Consider the following 23,266-nt stretch of genomic DNA (forward strand, 5'->3'; position numbering starts at 1 on the left):
TTTCACATATTGGCCTCATTCCCAGTCTTTTGAAGTGCATGCACATTTGTTTGTTCCCTATTTTTGATGCGCAAAAAGCCCAATGCACAGGTGTGAGTAAGGGATTTGGGTGCACAATGTTATATGCATGTGCAAGATCCACATTTATTACTGGCTCATTGGGTTTTTTGCACACACAACTTAGGCACATGAAAAGTTCACAAAATGTAGGCCCTAGAATTCTCTGCACTGAGCATTGTTTTTATACAGCTTTAAATACTGGAAGAATGGGTTCAATTATTTTAATAAAGGAGGTAATTTCTAATTAAAACATTGTAACTTGTATCCTTTCAATAAACTACGTGCATTTTACAAAAAAATATACTTTTAAAAAATATCTATATACATCATAATATCTAGACATTTTGAATTTGATTATTTGTGAACTATTTCCCTGAATATTGACATTTGTAAATGTGTGATAACTGCTTGCTGTGAATAAGGAAACTATTAGATTGTAAAATACTTTATAATTCTTCAATTTTTAGAATGTGACAAGAAGAGGAAGCAGTCCTGGCAGCCTGGAAGTTCCAAAAGACCTTCCTGATATATTGAACAAGCAGAGCCAAATGCGCCCTATAGATGATCCAGGTGTGCCTTCTGAATGGACGTCTCCTGCCAGTGCAGGAAGCAGTGACCTGATCAGTTCAGATAGCCATTCTGACTCATTCAGTGCTTTCCAGTATGATGGCCACAAATTTGAAAGCAAGTATATTTTTCCAAAAGTAGTAACGTTATTTTTATCTATGCGTATTAATTTCCATTTTTAAATAGGTTGTATACAGCTGTCTCATGAACAGGATTTCATATGAACATCCCATTGATGTTATCAATAGTTTAGTTAGTGAAGTAATATAGTTCTTGAAAGATGCAGTAATTCTTATTAAAAGAGCTTTATTTGCTATTTGTATTGTAGTAGAGCCCAAAGCAGAAATGGGGCCTTTCTGTGTAATGTGTTGAACAACCACACCACACAACATACCTAGGAAGATATGGTCCCTACACTGAGGAATGTCTTCATGCATTCATTTTGGAAGTCTTTTTTACTTCCTTGAAACATCAGTTTAAATATAAAAAAGTAAAAACCTTTCTTAGTATACAATCTTTTTGACTATGTAGTTAGGAATAAGAACGAGGAGTACTTGTGGCACCTTAGAGACTAACAAATTGATTTGGACATAAGCTTTCGTGGGCTAAACCCACTTCATCGGATGCATGCAGTGGAATAGTGAAGCAAAATACTACCTGATAAGAGACAGCTAATTTATTAAACCATTTTTCTTTGAATTTTTTTTATTCATGCCACTCCCATTCTTGTTAATGGGAAGAGTCTACAAGCCTCACTGAGGACACACCTTGTACAACCGAGAAGTGATGGGTTTTCTTTGGAAAATCTATATAAAGTGTAGGAATTATTTACTTTAGAAGTTAAATAACTACCAGATAAAACCTGTCCTTTCTTACTGGTGTAATTTGTAAAGTGTAAAAAAGCCAAAAAAAGGGGTGAGAACTAAAAATTACAAAAAGACTGTGAATCTCAGTAATGATTGAACCTGGTGATGTTCTAAACAAAAAGAGACCTCAACCATGCTTGTAGCTGTTTCCATCACTTTACACTGACTCAACAGATATTGTAGGCTTCAGAGCGACACGTGGAATGACAATCCTGGAATCTTACTATATAGCCTTAACTACAGCAGAGCGACAAAAGCTACGTTGGCTAAACTGATTTGAGCATGAAATTTTGTCTTTAGTGTTATAATCTCAAAGCTGTTAAATCTAAAACTCAGGATATAAAACAATCAATTTAGTACTATTTGCAGAAAACTGTCATTTGCCATAATATTCTCAATTAAAGTTGATACTTAAATGTTTTCTTTTGGGCACCCTAGGGCTTGTTTACATGGAGACTTAATGCTCGGCAAGCTAGGATGTAAATCTACGTCGCACTAGCATGCTGTTTAGACCATTCTGTGATGCCCTAAAATTTCTGTAGTGCTTCAGAGTGCACTGTGGAACTTGTAGTACGCAGTAGCAGAATCCACATGGCCAGTTAGCACTTGGCAAACTGGTGTGGCATATATTCACACCTTGGTTTGCTGCACACTGTCTCCATGTAGACAAGCCCTCAGTGTTGAGAGCAGATTCCATAATTTGTGCATTATATTATACCTAAATGATGAGAATGAAGTAAAAATATTTGACCTTGCCAACTAAATAGAATGCAGAATATGCAATAGCAGTGTGTTTTGCATAACTCAGTTTTGTGACTGAAACTGGAGAAGCATTTGAAATAGTAAATGGTTTCCTACTTAAATGTTGGTTTTGGAGTAATTTGCTTGAGCTGTTTATTGTTAACATAAAGGGGTGTATACATTTTTACACGGACCATTTTGGAAGTGTCTTTGGTTGGCAATGTTCTTTAAGTTCGTGTTCATCAACAATGGTATAATTAACCACGTAGGTCTTTCCTTACTGTAGATTTCAGTTTTGGCACTGATGCTGGGACACCAGCTTCCACTGAGATTGATGCAATTTCAGGACATCAGCAGAGTGCCGAGGAACAGGAAGTGGCTAGTCTAACTACACTCCACATTGATTCTGAAACAAGCAGTCTTAACCAGCAACCATTGTCTGCTGAAGCTGCAACTATTACTGGTAAAGTAGTTGTAAAAATAAATAGATTTTAATTTCAAATATTTTCCCATTCATGCTGAAGAATACAGGTAGCAACTTTGCAATTTAATATATTTTCTGTGTTCTGTGATATTTGGAATTCAGGTATTGTGTTAATTGAAATCCTTATGAAAACTGAGTGAAATAACCTGACTAGGAAAAACTTCCTGTTGACTTACATGATCAGCAGATATTGACATAGAGTGCTAAGTATATGTTTAGTCTTTTCTGGAAAAACTGACAGATTTATCATGTGGGAAACTGTGAGCACATAATATACTGTATCTCATTGATGAAGTGTTACCAACTATTTTTATCATTACTAGAAAAACAACTAATTTTTTTTATATAAATAACTCTTTAAAGTACTCTGGTATACAGTACTTTTTCAGATCAACTTACAGCTACATCATGGGATGCCTGAGACACTCCTACCTCTTATGTTCTTTCAGGGTGGTCTGTTATGGAGCTTGATGCTTTTGATATGTAAAACATCAACATATGTGCTGCATACAGTCCATGTTCACTTAAATGTTGAGTTATTAGATTTTTCTCTTCTCCCCACCCTTTTTAACGTGGTAAAAATCAACCTCTTGAGAACTAGATCGTGGAAAGAATCTTCTCCAAGGCGCATCCTGAGGAAGTGTCTGAGTTTACTAGGGCCAGGATTTATGGATTCCATAGCCAGTTTCACATCCCTTGTTCTCTAGCTGTTTTGTATAATGCTGTGCCAGTTGCAAGCCAAGGATCAAACATGCTTGCTACTTTGAAGTTTCATCTTTGCGACAGAACATCTGTTCCCTGGGCTGTGGGTTTCTATAACAAATCAAACTCCTGCATTTTGAGACATATTGAAGACATCTCTACTTTTGGCAGATGAGCCATAGAAATACTCTGTTCCTTTCCTGAAGCTGTCTTTATACTCAGAGAAGCATGGTACTAGCTTCCCTTAGACATTGTTTTTAGTCCCCTCCATATTTATAAACTGTAGTGGCTTTGTTCAGTTGTACTCTTGCTGTCTTAACACTTCCATGCCAAAGAAAGGATTAATCTTACTGCCCTAATTTCCTTCAAATTGTTGACCTTTTGGATATTGTTTGTTGAGCCAACATTTCAGGGATAGGCAATTTTTGTTTGGCAAAGATATTTATTTTTGTTAATTTTTTAGCTCTGCTTTCCAGTTTCTTAGTGGGAAATTTTCTTGCTGGAGTATTAACAGGAAATGAATGAGTTTGTCAATCACTGTTCATTCAGTAGCATTAGAGCAAAGTGATTCTGCAGTACGCTTTGTAAGAATTAGAGGCAACTGTGATGGAGTATCCTTTAGTTTTCTCAAAAGAACTCAATGGCTTATCAAATTCTGCATAATTAGTCTGCCCTTTCCTTTCCAACTCCTGTACAGAATTGTTTTGGTCACTATATCTTTCTATGTGGAGAGAGCAGAAAACAGGAGAAGAAATAAAATAAACTTTATTTTAAGAGGTTTTTAAATACAGTACTTGATGTACTCTCTTCCCCATGCCTCCCTCACCCTAAAATAAGTATTTTCTGCTTCTGTGTGGAAAGGAGTAAATAATGTCCTTTTGGAGAAGTCCTGGAACTTATTAGCCTGAAATGTGCATTTTAAATAAGGCCTGAGGAAAAGATGGAGAACAAGCAACCAGTAGCTAATAAAAATCCTTTACCTTTTAACTACCAGAGGGAAACAGTATGCTGTGTTGCAGAGCAGTGCTGAAAGGGGGAAAAGTACTTCCCCAGGATATATTGGTGGTGGTTTTCAGATTTTTTTTATTTGGTGTCCGCTTTCGTGAACTGCTACTATCTTTTTATTATAAGGGCATTAATTACAATTCCATATTTAAGGTTGTGTTGAGTTTTTCACTTGAAGCAGGATAGAAATCCCTGTATTTCACTGTTGAGCAATTTAATTTAGTTTCCTTATTTACCATAATTACTGTTCAGACAACAATTGAATTTACTTTAATGCTTTCTGGATATTATAAATCTAACTTTTAAAGAGAGAACAATTAATTAAAAATCATTGTTTTGCAAGTTAGTCTTAATAGCCTTACCTTTTTTGTTTTGTTTTTTTTGTTTTGTTTTGTTCTTGTAGCTAAATTAGTTGCTTTTGGAACTTCACATACATACATGTTTATCATGACATCTCAAATATAGGCTACATTTGTCTAAATTTTAAAAATCAGACATTTCAACCTTTTCACTGTAACAAGTTTATGCTTAGGTAAGCCAGTGGTTAAATCACATATCTCCCATGTTCTCTGCTACTTAACTAAGCTGCCTGAGCTCAGCTGCTTATGGGGATCTCCAGCCAGCTCCTGACTCAGAGGCAAGGTGAACTGTGAGGCAAGAGAAGCAGAACTGGAGAACAGAAACATATCAGACACCTGCTCTCCTTTCCCAGGCCTGTCGGTAGTGGAGACCTGACAAGGATACCAAGAAATAATAAAACATCAGGAGATGTCTTTGCAGCATTGCTCCCCAGCACTGAATTTTACTTCCCTTGGTAGTTGAAGGAATAAGAATTTTCATTTAGCTACAGTTTGCTTGTTCTTTGTATTTTCTCTGGCCCTATTTTTCACATTCAGGGATTTGGACACCAATTAAGTCATATGACTTAAGCATATATGTAAAATGTATACCTATTCAGAAAAATATTCACTTCAGTGGGACTTAAACACATGCCTAGATGCTTTTACTGAATTGGGATCTTGGTGAAGGAAGGTGGGAAGAAACTTGTTTGGTTGAGAACACTGAAAGTATTGTCAGAGAAAATAAATACTCTAAAACGATTTGTACTTAATGTAGATATTTGTCACTTAATCCATGAACACATTTTGGTATCAATTTATCACTTGACTGATGACTTCTTTCACAGCACTATTCACATGGACATCTGCTTGTGGTGTATATCTTTTCTTGGCCAGATTTGATTATAAAAAGAGCTCAGGGTTTTTTTTAATGTTATGTTTAGAAAACTTTTCAGAAGTTCAAAGAAATAGAAAAGATTTTTAAAGTAACTTTTAAAAAATTGCATTTACAGGCTCTGAAAGTGCTTCTCCAATCCAATCTGCTCTTGGATCCCGATCACAGACACCTTCTCCTGCCACTCTGAATGCAGATCATATTGAGCAGAAGGATCTGCAGCTGGATGAGAAGCTCCACCACTCAGTTTTACAGACACCAGATGACCTAGGCAATATCTGGAATAGAAAACTTTAAAATTGTTCTTTCTTTCTTTTTCAATGCAATATAATTAATAGCTAGTATTCCTTCAGTATGGAACAGTCTCATACAAGGCTTTTATATTAATTTACATTGACAGATTTTGAAACTTTTGAATGAAAATAATTTCCTTAAAGTTACAGAAAGCCCTGTGTTTTTTGTGTACCACTGCAGGTGCTTATCAGTGGATTATTTGGATTATCAGTCCAAAAAACCTTTTAATTCTTTTTATGTTTAAAATCACAACAATTTAATGTAATGTGCAGTATTGTCCAGAACTGCATCATCACTAATACATAAGTAATGAAGCATCATTACATTTATATGATGCTGTAATGTAATTTTAGAATATCTTTTGTTTTTCTCTTCTGATTTATACAAACTCTTAGTTGAGGCTAAATGGTACCCATTTAATTGTGTGGCACACTTGCTTTGTTGAAATGTTTGTAAGTCAAGAAATTGATAGTTGTTTATGGAAAGGTAACTTTTTTCTCTGGCCCTATATGAATCAACTATACCTAACTGCCAAACTTCATGCACAACAAACCCTTAACCACTATGGTGTAAATGCAGTAAAGGTATATAGAGAATATCTACCCTATTGTACATAGCTGCATTTTCCTCCCACATATCCTATATGAACCACTGACCCAAATTCCAGACCCTCCTCCACAACTCACTGACAGACAGAAAAGGATATATATATATATATCCTTTTATTTTATTTTAATAGTGTTTTCCCATAGCCACTATGGCCCAGATTTTTTTTTTTTTTTTTTAAAAAGCACAGTATTCAGTTGGGGCCAGATTTTCAAGAGAGCTCAGATCCCATTTAGGCATCTAAATAAGTGGCCAGATTTTCAGAAGAGTTCAGTATGTTCTGGTGCTGTGAGAGGTTTTGAAAATCTGACCATAAGTGTCACAATTGGAGCTGCTGTGCACCAACACTTTTGAAGTTCTCGCCCTCGTATAAGTACCTAAATGTGAACTCAGTAGAGAGGGTTGGAAATTTTCTGATGGAACATATTTCTGTCAAAAAATGCAAATTTGTCGAAATCAAAACATTCCATGGGAGCATGTCGATTTTCACAAAATCCCAATGGAAATCAAGCACGTTTCTTTCAGTTTCCTTCCAGCTTGCCTCCCCAGTGTTTGCTCAGAGGTTCTAGGCTCCTGGCTAAGTCCTGGAAGCTCTGACTCTCCCCACATGGCAGGCTACCAAGGCTCTGGCCAGCTTGGAGAGCCTCAGAAATGTTTCGAAAGGGTGGAAATTTTTTAACTTTTTCAAAACTCAATTTTGGAATTCTCATTCTGCAGGAAATTTAAAAAATTCATTTTTTCCATTTCAGAGCATTGTTTGTTTATGAAATTCTGGAATTTCTTGTGGTTTCCAGCCAGCTCCTGTGTGTGTGGTGGGGGAGGGGTGGGTTGTTGTTGTTTTTTTTTTTTTAAACTGGCTCCAGTTGTGTGCTGAGCACTTTAAAATCCTAGGCATTTTGAAAAACTAATCCTGTGTATCAAAAATTCAAATCTAACCTCATTCTCTCTCCAAAAACTATATCCTCTGTTTGTAATGCTCAAATAAGATTTTAGATTTTACCATACTGTACCATAAAATACTACACTATGATCCCATATCTCAGCTGCCATCCATATGAAGTGGTTTTTTGTTTTTGTTTTTTGAGAAAACACAGCATTGAATATCCTGACTTTCAAGTGCTTATGCATAGTATTTATAATTGACAGTTTTTAATGTTTAATATCAGTTGATAGATATTTACCAATCTTAACTTATTTAGGCTTTTGGGGGGCTAAGAAAAGTAGATAAACTATCTGCCAGCTGGAAAAGTAGGTTTTATTTGCACTACTTTGAAGTGGAGAGAACTGCATCTTGTGTGATGCTTTCAGGCTCCTGGGCTGAGTTACTGAGTATTGCCCCCTCACTAGCTGACTAAGGAGGGACTAGTGGCAAGATACAGCAGTTCACACTTCCTTCAGGATTCTCTTCCCTAATTTGCAAGTAAGAGTCAGTCATGGTAAATGCTAAAGGAAAAAGGTCCAACTGCTTTAGTGAGTAAGATTTAAAGCCGAAGGCAAATTTTCTGACGATCCTTTGAATGGGGAATGTTGGAGATTTGCAGCTTCATTGAAGCAAAAGTATAAATGAAATGTCTTTAGTAAGGAAAAGTAGACTGATGTAGTTAATTTAATAACAAGATCGGATGACTCAGTGCTAAAGTGGCTAGCTCTATAAGAAATACCTTTATTGTACTTAGTCTGCATACATGCCTTATCCATTTATTACTTGTTTTAAGGAAACTATTCATGATTTAAATATCAGACCTTATTCTACTTTACCAAAGGTTGTTCTTATTGTACATTTTTTCTCTTATTACAGAAACTAGTGAATTCCCATCAGAATGTTGCAGTGTGATGGCAGGGGGCACCCTTACAGGATGGCATGCGGATGTTGCTACTGTAATGTGGAGACGAATGCTAGGGATTTTGGGAGATGTCAATACCATTATGGACCCTGAAATTCATGCGCAAGTTTTTGATTACTTGTGTGAACTCTGGCAGAACCTGGCTAAGGTACAAGAACCTTCTCTACAAACCAGCTTGATAGGGCAAGAGCTTGAGAATGGATCAAAAACTATAAATTTCTGACATACTGCCTCTGTGTTCTTAAATAATTACAGATAAGAGATAATCTTGGTATTTCAGCTGATAACTTGACTTCACCCTCTCCACCAGTTTTAATCCCACCACTGAGAATTCTAACTCCATGGCTTTTCAAGGTAAATACAATAAACCATTCAGTAGATAAGAGACGTTCATATAATATAGAACAATGCTAACATTAACCTGTTACTTCGTTTGTGTAATAAGTACTTTTTTTTAAAAACTGTAGGCAACCATGTTGACTGATAAATACAAACAAGGCAAGCTACATGCTTATAAGCTTATTTGTAATACAATGAAGCGAAGACAAGATGTTTCTCCAAATAGGGATTTTTTAACTCATTTCTACAATATTATGCACTGTGGACTTCTTCATGTTGATCAGGTAAGTGGTTTTTTTTTACATATTTTTTTGAATTCAGATGAGGATGTACAATATAACTGAAATGGAGTCATGTCTCTGTCAGAAAATACTGGGTGGATTTTCAATTAAATAATTCAACTTGGTAATTAAGAATCAGTACTTCAGCTTATATCCTATTGCTGAGCATTTACCTTGGTAAATCACACTCCTAGTAATTACCACAATCATAACCTGCTATGCACATTTGTGCAGGGGTGCAAGGAGGCAGAAGGTGCCCCATTTTTCATCTGCACAGGCTATGCTATCCATATTGCAGGTTGCAGCATGGAGGAAAGAGAAACAAGCAACTTCTGGGAGACTTCCCTCCCTCCTTTCAATGCACCAACCTTTGCAGTTGGGCTGGTGGGAAAGTAATTGTGCCAGGTACAAAATTGGTTCAGATTGCTACTTCTCTTTCCTCCCATCCCAGGAGCAAAGTAGGAACAAAGGACCATATTGATTCTGAGTCACAACGTGGTTCTTGGTCTGCTCCCTGGCTGGTGCAATTACATGCTGCACCATACCTAGTGCTTGTGGTAATATCAAAATCTATCTTAGAATGCAAAGCAATATAAATCTTCACTGTACTTTGGTAGAAATCATTAGCTAATCTTCACAGTATTAACTTCCATTTGATAAGTAGTATTGTCCCAAATTTTCAGTGGAGAAACCTTTATGAAAAGGTTAAGTGACTGTCAGCGCTGGGTTGAGACCTCTTGTGGTGCCAGAATTCCAGACATATGTGGTCAGTGTTGCCATCCTCAAGTGTTCAAAAATCATGGGTCAGGTCCAAAAGCCCATGAGATTTAAAAAAAAAAAAAAAAAAAAATTGGCAGTTTTTTCTTTGTCTTGTTTCTGAGCCTTTAGGACACACTTATGGCATGGTTTCAAGCTTTTCTCCACACCCATGAAGTCTATAAACCTACTGTTTTATGAAAGCGGAGGTTCTCGTGAAATAGGACTCGGGAGAGCGGGGGGTGCTTTTTAGAAAAACACCAAATATTGTGAGTGGGCAACACTGCTATTTTTTCAGAATTTTCTAGCAGTACCCATAGAGGGGCGGCACATTTTGTTTTAGCCTAGTTTATTGTATATACTTAGCATTAGTCAGTGGTTAGTAGAGTGTGTTAGGCCTGGTCTACACTGGGGGGTGGGGGGAAGGAGTCGATCTAGGTTACACAACTTCAGCTACGTGAATAACATAGTTGAAGTCAGTGTACTTAGATCTACTGATCATGGTGTCTTTGCTGCAGTGAGTTGACTGCTGCCACTCCCCCGTCGACTCTGCCTGCACCTCTCATGGCGGTGGAGTACAGGAGTCAACGGGAGAGCACTCGGGAGTCAATTTATCGTGTCTAGACTAGATGCAATAAATTGACCCCCACTGGATTGATCGCTGCCCGCCGGTCTGGTGGGTAATATAGACATACCCTTAGTTGATAGTGTTCCCCGCTGATGCCCGCACCAGGGTTTAAATGCTCTCCTTCATGTGGAGAGGCGATCCCCAACAGCGACACCCCCACATGAGGTGCTTGCTTTGTCTTGGCAAGGCCCACCTTACAGACCATTCTTCAATCTGTAGATCATTCAAGAAGTGCACTTGGGTGGCGCAGGGACCTTCCTCTCAAGCAGCATCTTCTTGAACAGGCCATGCGGCCTGATCCAGTGCTGAAGCCCTCCTTAGGCTGAAGATGGCCGTCAGGCTCAGCGAGCGCTGCCACCTCTCATTCTGGGGCAGGTGCTTCTCCGAAGAGAAAGAGGAGCTGCTCTCCATTATTGGTGCTGAGGAAGAGGTCTCATAAGACCAATCAGGACTGCTCCAGGTCGCGGAGCAACTCCTCTGCCTCACCCAGGAAAAGCACAGATCAGCATGTGACCAGTTCCGGTGTATGGGATGTCATAGGTACCAAGTGGGAAGGGCATAAACCCCGTATCGTTGACTCCAGTGCCAGCCTCCAGGTCCCAATGAGGGTGATGCCAGTACCAGTCTAGTGGACCTGCTCTGCCTTTCCATTCTGTCCTCACCGCTGGTCCAGGACTTTGCAATGCTCACGCCTTCAGCAGCCCCTCCAGTGGAGTGCCCCGCTGAACCTTCATGTCCGTCAGCACTGCACCTAGACGCTCCCTCCTCGTGATGGGCATGGAGCTGGTACTGGAATCGTGCAGGGGCATTGGAACCGGGGCCCTCTTTGGCCCTGCTACATTTGATACCTCAGGTGTTCCCATGGGGGCTCTCATCATTCTGGACATCAATGTACTTGGGTGCTTTGGTACCATTGTTGCCTCCAGGACCAATGCTGCCTGACATGCTCGGTACTGACAGTACTGTGTTAATCGCGGGAGCTGATTCTTGCCTTGTTCTGGACAATGGAGGACTGAGCTATTGGCTCCCTCAGGCGTCACTCCGCCCATGTCGCCGAGATCCAGGGGCTCTGATTCCAAGTCAGAGTTGTCATCCTCCTGCTCCGCATCTCCTAATAAACTCGGGGGGCTGCCAATGGACCAGTGTGGCTCTCAGAATTGGCATGTGGCCAGGATAGAGGACCTTAGCCAGGCTTCTACTGGTCACCAATGCCCTACCCATATCAGTGGCCACCTTGGACTCTGTGGAACATTTCTTGCTTGCAGAGATCCCACTTTTCATCCCATTCAAAGCTGAAGTCACCTGCCAGTTCCACGGTGGTGACTTTGGATGAGCGACAAGCCCAGGCATCAGCAGTCTTTCTCCCTGAGAAGCCACGAGAGTCCTCCCTTCCAGATACATCTTTCGGAGAGGCAAGAACCAGTTTTTGCTCAGCCAGGACCCTCTTCCTCGTTGCTGGATGATGCGGTGCTGCCTGGTTCAGCCTCCCCTTCTATTCCGGAGGGCTTTAAGGTATGCCAGGACCTTTTACTCCACATAGCCACATCCCTGGGCATCCAGGCAGAGTTTCTTCAGGAGAGTACACAACACACTGGTAGATATTAAGTCCACTGTCCCTGGGAGTGTGGCCCTCCCAATCAATGATGTGCTCTTTGAGTCAATAAGAGCCCTGTGGAGTATACCAGCCTCTGTACCACCAGTGGCAAGGTTCATAAAAAAGTCTTACTTTGGTCCCATGCAGGGATTTGAAGGGTTCTGTTCCCACCCATCCACGAATTCCCTGACCATAATGGTGGAAACGACAGCGACCGACAGAGTGGGTTCAAGTCTACCACTGAGGACAGAGACTTCAAGTGGTTGGATCTTCTGGGCAGGAAGGTCTATACCTCATCGTCCCTACGGATGAGGATTTTAAATCAACAAGCTTTGCTGTCCAAGTATGATTTCCTCAATTGGTCAGCCATGTCTAAATTCGAAGACCAGTTGCCTGAGGCTGGAGTTTCAGGTGTTTGTTGTGGAAGGTTGTGTGGTGGCCAAAACGTCCCTGCAGTCCGCCCTTGACATTGCACACACCTCAGCCAGGTGATGGCCTTGGCGGTAACTATGAGGAGGGCTTCCTGGTTGCAAAATTTGGGATCACTTTGGACGTCCAGCCCATTGAAGACTTGCCCTTTGACAGCTGAGTCTTGCTCTTGGACAGGACTGATTATTTGCACTCCTTTAAGGATTCCAGCGCTACCTTGGGGTCCTTGGGAGTGTACACGCCATCTGTGCAAAGAGTCCACTATGGGGCGCAGCAGCAGCAACAATATTGCCCACAGCATTCCTTTGCATGACCTTTCTCTGAAACAGTGGGAATACCCTATAAAGAGGGATAGATCCCACAAAAAGAAGCAGGCAGATTCAGGCTTCGGACAGTCCATATGCCCTCCCTTGGCACCTGCTAAGGGCCCATTTGGAGTCCTTAGTCCAGAGTACTGGTCCAGTCATTATTCTGCCCTCTTTGTCACCCCTCCCCCCCCCCCGTTGGGGACAGGCTGGCCCATTTTTACAATGATTGGGACTTGATTACCTCCTACAGCTGGGTCCTACACACTGTCAGATCGGGCTATGCAATTCAGTTCCTTTCCAGGCCCCCTTCCCACTCCTGCTTCCCGTCCCTCTTCAGGGACCCTTCTCATGAGACACTGTTCATCAAGCAGGTCAACTCTCTTCTAACTTTGGGAGCAGTGGAGGAACACTGGGGCACAGCTGCTTCTCCTGGTACTTCCCGATACCAAAATCCAAGGGTGGGATGAGACCCATTCTTGACCTTCAGGGCCTTAGCAAATTCAACAAGTACATGAAATTCCGCATGGTCACTCTATTGACTACTCCCCACGCCGTTTCAGAACAACTCTGGACCTTCAGGATGCTTACTTTCAAGTCACTATTCTAACAAGCCATAGGAAGTAACTTCATTTTATGGTAGGAGAACACACTTTCAGTATATGGTTCTCCTGTTCAGCCTCTCTTCTGCCCCCCAATCTTCCATAACAACTCCATGCATTTGATGCATATCTCAGGTTGAAAGGAATCCATGTTTTCCCATACCTCAACGACTGGTTACTGAAGGGTGGCTATATAGAAGACCTTCTCGCCCACATTGATACCACATTGCGTTCACTTTAGTGTCTGGGACTCATTTTAAACATCACAAAGTCAACCTTGGATCCAGCTCAAAAAATTGAGATCACTGGGGCCCTGTTAGATTCCACAAGGTTGAGGGCGTTTCTGCCGACCAACTGCTTCCAGGCAATTCAACAGTTCTGCAATCTCAGCCCTCCACGACACTCCATGTATGTCTGAGCCTGTTGGGTCACATGTCCGTTTGCATGCAAGTGGTCCAGTTAGCCAGACTGTACCTTTGCCGTCTTCAGATGTGACTCAGTACAATCTACTGCCTGCCCTGCATTCTCTGAACAGGTTGGTTCGCCTTCCTCCACCAGTCCTAGATTCCTTGCACGGGTAGGAGTCCCCCCGCACTATGTGCTAGGGAGTCCCTTCGCTAGGTCCCTCCAACGAAGTCAGTAGTTACCGACGCTTCCTTTCTGGGTTGGTGGGGGGCACATCTGGACTCATTGAGGGCCTGTGGTCAAAACAGGAAGCCTCATTCCATATCAATGTGGTGGAACATTGAGCCATCCACAATGCATGTTGTGCCTTCTGGGACCGTTTCGCCCGCCTAGTGGTTCACCTACTCACCGACAATACCACTGCGATGTACTATGTGAACAAACAAGGAGGAGGCATTCCAGGTTACTCTGCCTAGAGGCAATCAACCTATGGCAATTCTGCTTCAAAGCAGACATCACTCTGGTAGCAGTCCAATTGCTGGGGGCACAAAATTGTCTTCCAGACATCTCAGCAGGGTTCTCTCCCTGAACTATGAGTGGTCCTTGAAGGTTAGTGTCCTCTGGGTTGTCTTTGAGACATGGGGCATCCATGTGATCGACCCGTTTGTGACGAGGGAAAACAGAAAGCATCCCCTATTCTGCTCCTGAGGGGTCTTAGCCCAGGTTCCCTCTCTGATGTTTTCCACTGGAGCTGGCGGTTGACGCTTCTGTACATCTTTCCTCCTATTCCGGTCATGCCTCAGATATCCTCAAACTCAAGGCAGATCGTGCCCAAGCTCATCCTCGTTGCTCCAGCCGAGGCAGTGCTGGTTCCCTGATCTCCTTGCTCTGTTGGTTCAACCTCTCATACCACTTCCTCTCCATCCCAACCTGCTCACTCAGAACCACGGCCACACTCTCCAGCCTGCGATCAGCTCCCTGCATCTTATGGCATGGCTGCTGCATGGCTGAATGAAGACATAGAGCTGTGCTCGGAGGCTGTCCAACAAGTCCTATTCAGCAGTAGGAAGATCTCCACTAGGATGGCCTAGTTGGCGAAGTGGTGTGGTCCGTGGCCCATGGGACCAAACCAACAGGGACTTCCATCCAGGACATCTTGGAGTAGCTGTTACATCTTCAGAAATTGGGCCCTGCACTCAGTTCACTGAGAGTGCATTTGGCAGCAATATCAGTAGCAATATCATCCCCCCAGTCAAGGGAAATCAGTTTTTTCCAATGCCATGCTGAAAGGATTTCTGAAAGGGCTTCTCTGCTTACATCCTCCAGTCCGAGAACCAGTTCCCATGTGGGACCTAAACACCATTCTGGTTGCTCTAATGGGCCCTGCGTTCGAGTCACTTGCATCCTGTCCACTGCTCTTCTTGTCTAAGGGTACGTCTATACTTACCCGCTGGTTCGGCGGCCAGCAATCGATCTTCTGGGATCGATTTATCGCGTCTTGTCTAGACGCGATAAATCGATCCCGGAAGTGCTCGCCGTCAACGCCGGTAATCCTGCTCTGCGAGAGGAGTACGCGGAGTCGACGGGGGAGCCTGCCTGCCACGTGTGGACCCGCGGTAAGTACCTTGTAGTTTGAACTAAGGTACTTCGACTTCAGCTACGTTATTCACGTAGCTGAAGTTGCGTATCTTAGTTTGAACTGGGGGCTTAGTGTGGACCAGGCCTTAGAAAACTGCGTTCCCAATAGCTATCACATCTGCAAGAAGTTTGTGAGAGTTGCAGGACCTGATCGCTGAGCTTCCTTACACTCAGTTCTCCAAGGGCAAGGTGATGCTGCGACCACACCCAAGGTTTTTATCCAACATGGTCTCTGTTTCATCTGAATCAGGTGGTGTGTGTGAGCTGCACTCTTTCCTGGAAGAACAGTCCCTCCATACTCTGGATGTCAGGCAATGTCTAGCTTTTTATCTAGACAGGAGTAAACCATTTTTGTGCTTCACCTTGCCTGTTCATGTCATATACAGACCACATGAAGGGGGCAAGCAGTCTCTGCACAAAGCGGCTCTAGATGGATAACATCCTGTATCAAGACTGCATATGAGAGAGCTTCGGCTATGCCCTCAGTGGATGCAAGCTCACTCCACGAAAGCACAAGTGATGTTGATAGTATTCCTCAGTGCAGGGCCGGCTCTAACTTTTTTGCCGCCCCAGGCAAAAAAAAAAGAGCGCTGCCCCGCCCAACCCCCCTCCCCCCCGAGTGCCGGGCCGCGGCGCCCAAACCCCAACCCCCCCCCCGAGTGCTGGGCCGCGCCGCCCAACCCCCCCCCGAGTGCCGGGCCATGCCAACCTCCGTCCCCGTCCCCCCCACCCCCCCAGCGCCGCGCTGCCGAAGCCCCTGCCCCCCTCAGTGCCGCACCGCTGAAACAAAAACAAACAAAAAACCTCGAGCGCCGTCCCACCGAACCAAAAAAACAAAAAACCCGAGTGCTCCCCACCACCCCAAGATTGGCCACCCCTTCCAAGGTGCCGCCCCAAGCACGTGCTTGGTCGGCTGGTGCCTGGAGCCGGCCCTGCCTCAGTGACATTTCCATGCTAGACATTTGCAGGGCAGCCACATGGTCATCCATCCATACATTTACAGACCATTATGTTATTACTACATCTTCCAGAATGGATGCAGGCCTTGGAAGGATGGTCCTACGAACCCTATTGCAGTAGACTCTGAGCCCCGCCTCCAGACGGCTTACTGTTTGTGAGTCACCTGAGTGGAATACATGTCTGCATCTACTCAAAGAAGAAACTGTTACTTACTCTAACTGTAGTTCTTCGAGCTGTGATGCAGACATGTATTCCATGGCCCACCCGCTGTCCCCTCTGCTTCGGAGTCTCCTCTCAGGGTCTTTTGGTGTGAAGGAACTAGAGGGGATATGGGCGGCACCAGGGGAGGGGCCAAGGGCACAAGCGCTACCCCTCTACAGGTACTGCTAGGCAAAAGTCTCTTGCTCTGGTGTACTGGATGCGCACACGCCTAAGTAGAATATATGTTTGCATCACATCTCAAAGGACCACAGTTACAGTAAGTCACCGTTTCATTTTAGCCAACTTTCCCCCATGGGTAAATAGAGGCATAGAGGGCTAGATCCACAGAGGGACTGGGAGTGGCAATGCTGAGTATTGCAATTCCTAACTTTTAGGTACCCTGCTTCCTGGTGGAATCCTCAGCCCTGAGCTAAGTGTGAAGGTCCCTATACAATATGCGAGAGTTAGCTGTCTAAGAATGGGATTCACAGAAGCCAGAAAACTGAGTGGGGAGCCACCTGAGCTACTCAATAGGAAATACCAAGGAGAGGGGTGTGATCTGATCCTTGCCTCTGAAAGAGAGTTAGGCACCACCCTGTGGCTCAGAGTTAGACACTTACCTCCACTTGGGATTCAGAGCCATGAACCCTCTCCTGGGTTAGGCACCTAAACCATGTCAGACCTTTTTCATTAAAAATGAGAGGGAGATTGAGAACCCCACCCCAGAATACCCAGTAGCCTGGTGGTCAGGGCACTCACCTAGGAGGTGGAAGGCCTGTTTTCAAATCCCTACTCTGTCTGATTTGGAGCAGGGATTTGAACTTGGGTCTCCCACATCCCAGGAAGTGCAAGTACGTACGTACGTGTGTGCGCGCCATCAATATTTAATCATTAAGGCTGTAAGAAAGTTGTGGTGTTTGAGTTTGGGGGGTGGGGTTTGGTTCAAAGATTGCAGCCACAATTTAAGTTGCAGTTTTGTGTGGTCAGTTCAAGTACCATAAAAGAACCACATTAAAAACAAACAACCCATAAAAAACCCAATTTGAATGGCATTGCAATGCCATGCGCCAAGTCACAGTGCCTCTCACTTAAATTTGGCCCAGCCAGGAGGGACAGCCATGCCAAATCTAAGTGAATGGCATTGTGACCGGCAATTTTTTAAAGCCTGATTAGTCATTTATACAAAGTAGAACAGCTTCAAGAGGAGAGATTGAGAGCCCCACTCCAGAATACCCAATAGACTGCTGGTAGGGTACTCACTTGAGAGGTTGGAGTCCCTTCTTCAGATTAGGCAGAGGATGGATTTGAAAACAGGTTTCCCACATTCCAGGTGAGTGCCCTAACTACTGGATTGGGTATTCTGTGACACACACAAACCCAAATTCCCAATCTGACTGCCCTCAGCTGCCCTTTGTGGAAGGCCCAATCTGGTAGGCTTGCTCTGAAAACACCTACCGCTTTGGGCTCTCTGTGCAAGATAGGCAGGGGAATGCTTATTTTGAGAACTCTTCCACAACTTGGGTGCGAGTCAGGATGCCAAGCAGCTCAGTGGTGTCAAAATGTAGGCAGCTTTTCACATGCCCACCAGCAGCAAGTTAGGCAGGTAGAGAATTTAGGCACCTCCAGGTTTAGGCAACAACTGAGTGGGGGTTTTGAGGTCTCAGTGGAGCTAAAATGTTGGATTTAGGCATCTAAAGTAGCAGTTAGGTGTCTAAATCCCTTTGTGGATCTAGCCCAGAGAGGTAAAAGGCCTGAACAACTCTGTTCCCATGGAAGTCAGTGGTAAAATTTTATCTGACTTGAATGGAGGCAGAATAAGACTTGCTTAAGATTATAGTTAGCGTGTAGCTAGGAATTGAACCAAAGAGACCTAACTTCCAGTTTTCCCCTCCTCTAACCACTAAACTACATTTTCTCTCCTACTGAATTGCAAATTTGAATGTTAACCTTGACCATCAAGGTATGTTACAAAGTCCATCTCTTAGAGAATTTTTCTGAGAAGGATTATATTCTTTATTTTCATGTAAACTGGGGAGTTTTTTATACTGATTGTATCTTGTCCACACACAGATTCATAGATTTAAACAATTCATAGATTCTTAGAGAAATCACAACATGTACCTTAGAAACTGATAATCTTGATTAATGATATATTTCATGGGTTCGCTAAATCTGCATTCACTTAATATATCATGTAATGTATAGCTGCAAACAAAAGAATTTTAAGACATTTATGTCATTCTTTATGTTAAGATTCCATTTACAAATAATTTATAAAGTGTTAATAAATGCTTAGTAGGTATTATAAGCATATTGCAGTCATAAGCAGTACTTGCTATAGTTGGTTATAAGTACCTCAGTAGAAAGTGTAATGACTGGTTATAAGCAACCTGTTGGACTCTACAGTTGATCAGTAAATCTTTAAATTATGCAGAATTTGCTCAGTAATGAGCATAATTACCATTGTCAGTGTGCTTTTTTTGTTTAACTAATGAATGTCATATACTTCTTTCCCTTCTCCCCTCCAAGGATATTGTTAATACAATCATCAAGCACTGCTCTCCTCAATTCTTTTCACTTGGTTTGCCTGGTGCTACCATGCTTATTATGGATTTCATTATAGCAGCTGGTAGAGTGGCTTCTTCCTCTTTTCTCAATGTAAGTGTTCATCAGTTCATTCTCTTTTGTGATTGTATGTAATCATGAGATCTTTTAATAGAAAAAATACTATGCAACATTGTTCTTCAGCTAGTGTGTATTGACCTGTCCCAAAGAGAGAACTTAATGCTTAATTATTGAAATCACCAAGTAGTTCATTAAAACATGACATTATAAAAATCCTATATAGAAGGTATATTATAAAGAATGCAAAAATTTGCTGTTTATTCCTGATGTCTGTTTAGCCTCAGAATTGCAGGAACAATTATGAGATAACTCTTAACTAAAAAACACCACACATAAAGGTGTTTATTTCATCTGTCATCACCCACATGCATATCCAGAGTTTTTTTGTTTTTTTAAAACTTATAGGAGATGTGCCATATTAACAAACTTAAAGGGAAGGAACATTTTTTATTGGTGTATTAAGTCCATGGCAATTTAAATATAGTAAGTTTTGTACTGATGTTGCAATGTATCCTTTGGGACTACTAAGAAGTAAAAATGTTGCAGTTTGCCATTAAATGTTGATAATCCTCCATTTTAGGAGAAGTGCGTTGTATACCGTAGATATTACATTGTCACTGTACAAAACACTCCATGATTCACAGAAGCAATTAAATACCTTTCAGCGAGGGATGTTCATATAATACTACAACCTTCAATTAATGCTCACCATGAGCCGGTGTCATCTTGCTCTGTATACATCCTGAGATATTTAATTTTTAACTGAGCAAGGTTGGCTTTCTCTTCAAAATCTTGAAATATTCAGAGCTCTATTGATGGTGTATATTGAAGACCTCTTGACTCAAGAATGGGGTTCTTTGCAAAATACTGTCTTAAAAAACAACTACTGCCGGTAAATAATTTCCCCTGTATATTGGTTGAGATGATGTAAGCTTAGTTTTTGGATCATCCAGCATAATCTCTTTGGAGTTTGCTATGGTTACCCAATTACTTAAAGCTCAAGCTTTCCCCTTTTAAAATATTAATGACTGTCCCATACAGTTATTTACATAATTATTACTTTGTATTGGGAGAAGGATTTCTGCTTCCAGTGCAGAGAATTTACTAATTCTGTCAATGTTTTAAATTGGATCAATTTAAATTACATGGTGGATTTTTTTTTCATTTTTACAGTGTTTTCTCTTAAAGTGAGTTACACTTGTAATTCCTCCATGTTGTTGCTGTACAGTGCCTTCCAAGAATGGGGCTGGTGGCTCTTAAAATTGCTAGCTTTTGCATTTGTACTTTTAAATATTTATACCTTTCAGTTATTTCTGATCAGCTTGATTGGCAGAGGCATTATTTATCCTTTTAAACTTTCTATTTTGTGTTTGTAAGAAAAATATATAGAAACAGTGTTTTATCACAAAGGCTATTTAAATTATTCTCTTTTGTGGTAATATAGGATATAGAGCCAGTACGTGGTAATGGAAATTTGACTTATCTGTTTCAACACAGCAGCTTATTTAAGCAGTCTTAGTGTATATCACACAGCTGTACTTTTTGTGATAAATACAAACTGCTTGAGTTTCTCTCTGGCCTCCATATTGTCACCAGGATAAACGTAATAAAAATTCAACCTTATGTAAGGTAGTTGGATATTTCATTCTTAGTGCAATCTGAGTAAATATTTTTGTTTTTCCCCATCCGTAGGCACCAAGAGTAGAAGCACAAGTTCTGTTGGGATCTCTTGTCTGCTTTCCTAACTTATATTGTGAATTGCCAGCTCTACACCCAAACACTCCTGACATAGTTGTGTCTCATTTCACAGATGTTAAGGTGGGAATATTGAGAACATATGTATGATATTGCAGCTACCAAGCTGTATTTTTAGTAGTATAGTGTTCCAGGTAATTTTTACTAATATTTAGACATTCTAATGTTCTTTTTAGATCTTCGTAAGTAGAGGACAAAATTTAAGTCCATAAAATTTGTCAAAATAGGCTTTAAACTTCTAAACATGTAGTTATTTTGAAATTATTGTTGATCAACAAAAACCATCAAAAGTGTCTGCATATGTTCCTAAAAGTGAATGTGCATTATTTTGAACATTTCATATGCTTTGTCATTGTGATCACTTAAAAGGTTTCTCAGCTTTAAACATCTCAGAAGAAAAAGACCTGAAGTTTCTAGATGCACTATTTATTCCACTTGCAGTTTATTTTCTTAGGGGCTGCCAAAAGCCCCTATGTGCACCTCCCTGGTGGCCACAATACATTAAAATCAGGGAGACTCCAGCATATGAAGTTTGGGCTCTGTGACAGTTTAGCATAGCTGAAGGCAGTCTGGGTCATGGGTCTGTGTACTACTGAGGTTCTTAAACTGGGGGTCACAGAGTGTATTTGGTGTGTGTGTGTGTGTGTGTGTGTGTGTGTGTGTGAGAAGCTTTAGGAAAAAAAACCTTGCTGCACACATTTTACCCCCAGCAATGAATAATTACCAAAGCTGATTCCTCCAGGCATATCAGGTCCTCAGAAAGCACTGTGCATTTTGATGGATTTTTATTAAGCTTGCGTAGCATTATACAACGTCATTGCCATATGTACACTAACCCATTTGCTACAATGAAGTGTGCACATTTAATTGTACGCATCGCCCACAATTGCAGTTTCACTTTTGCTCTTATTACGATGGGTCGTTGGCTTATTCATGCTACAGATAAAAAGAAACTCAAGTGAAAACCAAAGAAGCCGAAACTGGTTCAAGTGAAGCACCATCGCTGCATATATATCAGTAAATGTACTTGTGTGACAGGAAGCGGGAGGGGGCATAAACTACTACAGACACAAAGAAGGGGGTGTGTGATCAAATACGTTTGAGAACCATTAGTCCACTGTGTCTCTGACTATAGGGATCCTGCAGGGTGCTGCCCCTGCTTCCAATATTAAGAGTGGAATAATGTATGAGGTAGCTCCACAGACCTTGCCCACTGTTTAGAAGTAAATTTAGTTCCCTGCACAAAGCCTGTTTACTTGGGCTTTATGGAAGGTGAATTTCACCAGTAAGAACATTTGGCCCTCTTGACTCAGGCAGAATGACCTACCCACACATTAAGCAGTGGGAGCCATTGTCTGGCCTGTAAGAAAAGGTGTGTGGCCCTTTTAAGGACTAGATAGCCAGAGAGTGACTTGCTGCAGCAACTTCAGCCCTCCAGATGTCCGAAAATGGGGGAGACTATTTAGGTTCATGCCAGTGCAAGAAAAGCTATCTTTTACCTGGACCAGGTGGAGCAGCAGGAACAACATCACAACAAATTCTTCTGGCACCACATGGGAACAGGAAGCAGGGGAAGAGGCATCTCTCCCCCTTCCCCCCCGCCCCCAAGCCCACAGTGGTAAAAGCAGGCATTTGGTAACAGAGGGGGTGAGGTAGGGAACTCTGCTCAGAGCCATAGCAGACTGGTAAGAATGGGGAGGAGCCTTCCCCCTTCCAGCCCGCAGCAGCAGAAGCAGGTGTTTTTAGCAGAAGGGGAAGAGGAGGGAGTTTCAAACTCATCAGTGTGGTGCCACAGCAGTGTGATCAGAACAGGAGAGGGGTATCCCCCACTCCCTTCCAGCCAGCCATAGAGGCATGTTAGAACAAACGAGGAAAGGAGTTCCAAACCCAGCTCAGGGGGGACAGACTGGGACTTGAGGAGCCCAGGGGTGGGATCCTTGCCACATGGGCAAGGGGTTTGACCAAGGTTGGAGGATCCAGGGGTGATCTGTCTGTCTACCAAATGGATTCCCCTTTAGTGGGAGGTAATGTGCACCCTGTGGAAGCAAATGCTCCCAGTGGTGAACCAACTGCATTTCGGGGTGGAGGAGTCATCAGAGAATTGATTCGAATAGTCTGGGCAGTTGCTTCTGAAATTGTTTCCACGGCACTAAAATGTTTACAGGGTGTAGTGAGTCACCCAGAGCCATGACATTTCAATGAAAAATTTGCAGGACAGGAGAGTGACATGACTGGCAGGGGTGAGTGTGACCAGCACCAGATGGAGGTTGCGGAGGCAGGGTGTGGAACTGAGTCCCTTCTGGCCAGTGCTGCAATGGGTTTCTCTAGGGGGGATCTCAGTGGGGG

At 42.2% G+C, this 23,266-nt stretch overlaps 1 protein-coding gene across 6 annotated transcripts in view; it reads left to right on the forward strand.

Moving 5' to 3' along the window:
• Positions 1 to 23,266, forward strand: part of RALGAPA1 (Ral GTPase activating protein catalytic subunit alpha 1) — a 246,013-nt gene that overhangs the window by 102,486 nt on the left and 120,261 nt on the right. For all 6 annotated transcript variants that reach the window (XM_065403818.1, XM_065403817.1, XM_065403820.1 and 3 more), the window contains 8 exons: positions 528 to 744; positions 2,521 to 2,697; positions 5,777 to 5,929; positions 8,357 to 8,550; positions 8,658 to 8,756; positions 8,870 to 9,025; positions 19,070 to 19,198; positions 20,858 to 20,983. In XM_065403818.1, the coding sequence (XP_065259890.1) occupies positions 528 to 744; positions 2,521 to 2,697; positions 5,777 to 5,929; positions 8,357 to 8,550; positions 8,658 to 8,756; positions 8,870 to 9,025; positions 19,070 to 19,198; positions 20,858 to 20,983 (1,251 nt within the window). The remainder of the gene's footprint in view (positions 1 to 527; positions 745 to 2,520; positions 2,698 to 5,776; positions 5,930 to 8,356; positions 8,551 to 8,657; positions 8,757 to 8,869; positions 9,026 to 19,069; positions 19,199 to 20,857; positions 20,984 to 23,266) is intronic.

Source organism: Emys orbicularis, chromosome 4 (genome assembly GCF_028017835.1).
Source record: "Emys orbicularis isolate rEmyOrb1 chromosome 4, rEmyOrb1.hap1, whole genome shotgun sequence".
In the NCBI taxonomy this organism is placed as follows: Eukaryota; Metazoa; Chordata; order Testudines; family Emydidae; genus Emys; species Emys orbicularis.